The 3,591-nt window shown below is 54.2% G+C and overlaps 1 protein-coding gene across 2 annotated transcripts; it reads left to right on the top strand.

Annotated features, from left to right (window-relative positions):
• The first annotated feature begins 559 nt into the window (after positions 1–559).
• On the top strand, positions 560–3,167 carry LOC4350696 (probable glycosyltransferase 6). Of its 2 annotated transcripts, none has more exons than XM_015760292.3 (2): positions 560–2,061; positions 2,865–3,167. In XM_015760292.3, exons 1-2 carry the CDS (start codon positions 649–651, stop codon positions 2,982–2,984), a joined length of 1,533 nt encoding a protein of 510 aa, XP_015615778.1. In that variant the 5' UTR covers positions 560–648; the 3' UTR covers positions 2,985–3,167. The 2 variants fall into 2 exon arrangements, with proteins under 2 accessions (XP_015615778.1, XP_015615779.1); XM_015760293.3 differs by having other exon boundaries at positions 2,839–3,167.
• The last annotated feature ends 424 nt before the right edge of the window (positions 3,168–3,591 follow it).

Here is a 3,591-nt window from a genome sequence, read left to right as displayed (position 1 = left end):
TAATGGGTCCACCAATTTAAGTGAAAACGGATGGACAGATGTTTTGCTTTTTTCTTAGAATTTCTAGGAATTTCTCTAATTTATTAGAACGCCATATGACGACTTAGAAGCGTTTATAGGAGACCACGTGGCGGCTTGAGAGCGTTTATAAGAAGTTTAATGGACTTTTAGTATATAATAGATAGAAGATATTTGTATATAAATATTTTTTAAAAAATACACCGTTTAGCAGTTTGAAAAAGCGTGTGTGCGAAAAAACGAGTGAGGTGACTCGGCCGGGGGGTTAGAGGCGCACGGCACACCCCGCGACACCGTCACGTGCCCACGCGCGCGGCCACGGCCGACACACACAGCCAGATCCATCGCCTCGCCGCCGTGCCTCCGCGAGCCGCGTCCTCACCCGCACGCAATCACCGCGAAAACGCCCAAAAACCCCAGCAAAAACACCCAAAACAACAACCAACCCCGCACCCCGCGCAGCAGCACAAGTCCACAACCGCTTCCGCTTTCCGCTGCCTCCGCTATACTACAAAAGAGAGAGACGCCTTTGGCCTTTTCCGCTTTAAAACACCACACAGTGACACACACACCGCGAGCGCGCCGCTCGCGAGTAGAGTGGGAGTTCGGTTCGGCGAGGCGAGACCGGCCATGGCGGCATCGGAGACCGCGCCGTTCGGCGTCTCGGCGGCATCCAAGGGCGGCGGCGGGGTGGCGGGGGCGAGGGCGCAGCACGGGCAACTGGCGGTGGCGGGGCGGGTGCACGACGCGCTCGTCTTCGCGGCGGGCGCGGTGGCGGCGGTGCTCGTGCTGCTGGCCACGGCGTCGTTCCTGTCGCCCATGCCCGTCACGAACCTCGTCGCGTTCCGCTCCCTCCCGGTGTCGGTCGCCTCCACGTCCGCCGCCTCCGCGGCGATCGACGCCGATGTCGGCGTACGCGGCGGGCCGGGCGCGGCGGGGAGGACGTTCTACGACGACTCGAGGGTGTCGTACGCCGTGGAGGTCGGGCGGCGTGGGGGGATCACCGGGTGGGACGCGAGGCGGGCGGCGTGGATGCGACTGCGGTACCCGCGCGGGCTCAACGCGACGGCGGCGGGGAGGGAGCGGGTGGTGATGGTGTCCGGCTCGCAGGCGCCGCCCTGCCGCGGCGAGGGCGGCGACCACCTCCTCTTCCGGTTCCTCAAGAACAAGGTCGACTACTGCCGCCTCCACGGCGTCGAGCTCCTCTACAACAACGCGCTGCTCCAGCCCAGGATGCTCGCCTACTGGGCCAAGATCCCCGCCGTGCGCGCCGCCATGCTCGCCCACCCCGACGCCGAGTGGGTCTGGTGGGTCGACGCCGACGCCGTCTTCACCGACATGGACTTCTCCCTCCCGCTCCACAAGTACAAGGATCACAACCTCGTCGTCTATGGCTGGAACAAGGAGGTGTACGGCGAGCGCTCGTGGGTCGGGCTCAACGCCGGCGTGTTCCTCATCCGCAACTGCCAGTGGTCGCTCGACTTCATGGACGCGTGGGCGCGCATGGGCCCCGCCTCGCCGGAGTACGCCAGGTGGGGGAGCGTGCTCCACGACACGCTCCGGGGGAAGTCCGACAAGGAGTCCGACGACCAGTCGGCGCTCGTCTACCTCCTCTCCGAGCACGAGGAGAAATGGGGGGCCAAGACCTACCTCGAGAAGGGCTACTTCTTCCAGGGGTACTGGGTGGAGGTCGTCGACCGGCTCGACGACATCGCGGCGAGGTACGAGGCGGCGGAGCGGCGGCCCTCGGCGGCGGCGGCGCATCTCCGCCGGCGGCACGCGGAGCGGGAGCACGAGCGGTACGCGGCGGCGAGGAACGCGGCGGTGAGGGGCGCCGTCCCGGGCCCCGCCGGCGGCGGGCAGAGCGGGTGGCGGCGGCCGTTCGTGACGCACTTCACCGGGTGCCAGCCGTGCGGCGGCGAGCCGAACAAGATCTACTCCAAGAAGAGCTGCGCCGACGGGATGAACCGCGCGCTCAACTTCGCCGACGACCAGGTGCTCCGGAACTACGGGTACCGCCACAAGGACCCGCTCTCCGACGAGGTGCGGCCGCTGCCGTTCGACTACCCAGCCGCCCGGTGACGCGGCGGCGGCGGCGCCGCCGCCGCCGGCCTTGGCCTGGACGCGCGCCTAGCTCTTTCGTTCTCTCTCGTTCGTTACAGTAAAAAAGAAAAGAAAATGAAATTATCAGTGCTGGTAATAGCAGGGACAGATAAATTCGGCCCAAATTTGCATCTTTTCAAGTCAAATCTACCCTGCTTTTGATCTTGCTTTTGTACCTTTGTTTACTTCTTTTTGTGAAGTATATATGATCATCAAAACTATAGTTGGATTCGAATGAAATCTTCAGTTCAAAGCAAAAACAAATAAAAATAAATAAACTTCAGTTGCTTCTTGTTATTGAGAGTGGGAAACATGACTGTTGCATTGCCAATGCTTTTGATTCTGATCTCATTTCAGAGACTTGTTTGATCAGAATTGTCGGTGAGTCGGTGCTCATTAGAAAATAAGGCATTGTTTAGCAGGGGAAATTTTTCGGATATACGGTCACACATTTACAATATTAAATATAGTCTAATAACAAAACAAATTACAGATTTCGTCAAAAAATTACGAGACAAATTTTTTAAGCCTAATTAATCCATCATTAGTAAATGTTTACTGTAGCACCACATTGTTAAATTATGATGCAATTAGGCTTAAAAGATTCGTCTCGCAATTTACACGCAATCATGTGTAATTAGTTTTTTTCTATATTTAATATTCCGTCCAAACATTTAATATGATAGTGTAAAAATTTTTGTTTTGTGAACTAAACAGGGCTAAACTGTTTCTAATGCCTCCAGCTTCGGATCACGGGAGCTTCCAGAAGAATTACTACAAAACACCTCCAGCTTCGAGAAGAATTACTACAAAACACCCGATCCCGGATCAAGCCACAAATTGCTCTGCTGACAAAAGATTAAAGATCAATCGAATTGCAGATCTCGAGATGCTTAACATTTATTTCAAATATTGCAATGGTTTTTAAACTTAAAACAGCCAGTCAGTTTAGGCTTTACGGAGTATGTGGCTGAACTGAGAAGATGTTGTAGTGCAGTGCTGTACTGACAAGGTGCTTAAAGAAATACTAGTGTGTTTTAAGGTTTGGAGCTCTGAACTGACAGCATGCTGTACTGCCTAAGACAACATGCTGTACTGACGAGTGACTTCAAGAAATGAAATTAACATTTTTTTAGGAACAAATTGCGCTGTTTGGCGTAAAATCCGTACTACCAAAATCCAGCGAAATTCCGGTTTTCCAGAAAAGGCCACGACCGTGTGTTTAGTGTCCTGACACTGACAATCCTGTAGTTAGAGGAACAAAACCCTCCAATTCTCCAGTTGCAATTTTCTTGCCGACAAAATGTGAGAGATATTATTGTATACTAATACTAGTACTTGCATTAGTTAACCAATGTTGATGGAGGGTTTAATCTAATGAAATGATCGGTTCTTTTTTTAAGTTTTAAGGGCACTGAACCGACAACAGTGGCTGATCAAGTTGACGTCCTAGGGGAATGAGGCACGTCC

This window comes from Oryza sativa, chromosome 11 (assembly GCF_034140825.1).
Source record: "Oryza sativa Japonica Group chromosome 11, ASM3414082v1".
Classification (NCBI taxonomy): domain Eukaryota; kingdom Viridiplantae; phylum Streptophyta; class Magnoliopsida; order Poales; family Poaceae; genus Oryza; species Oryza sativa.
This window is presented reverse-complemented; position numbering and strand designations above follow the sequence as displayed.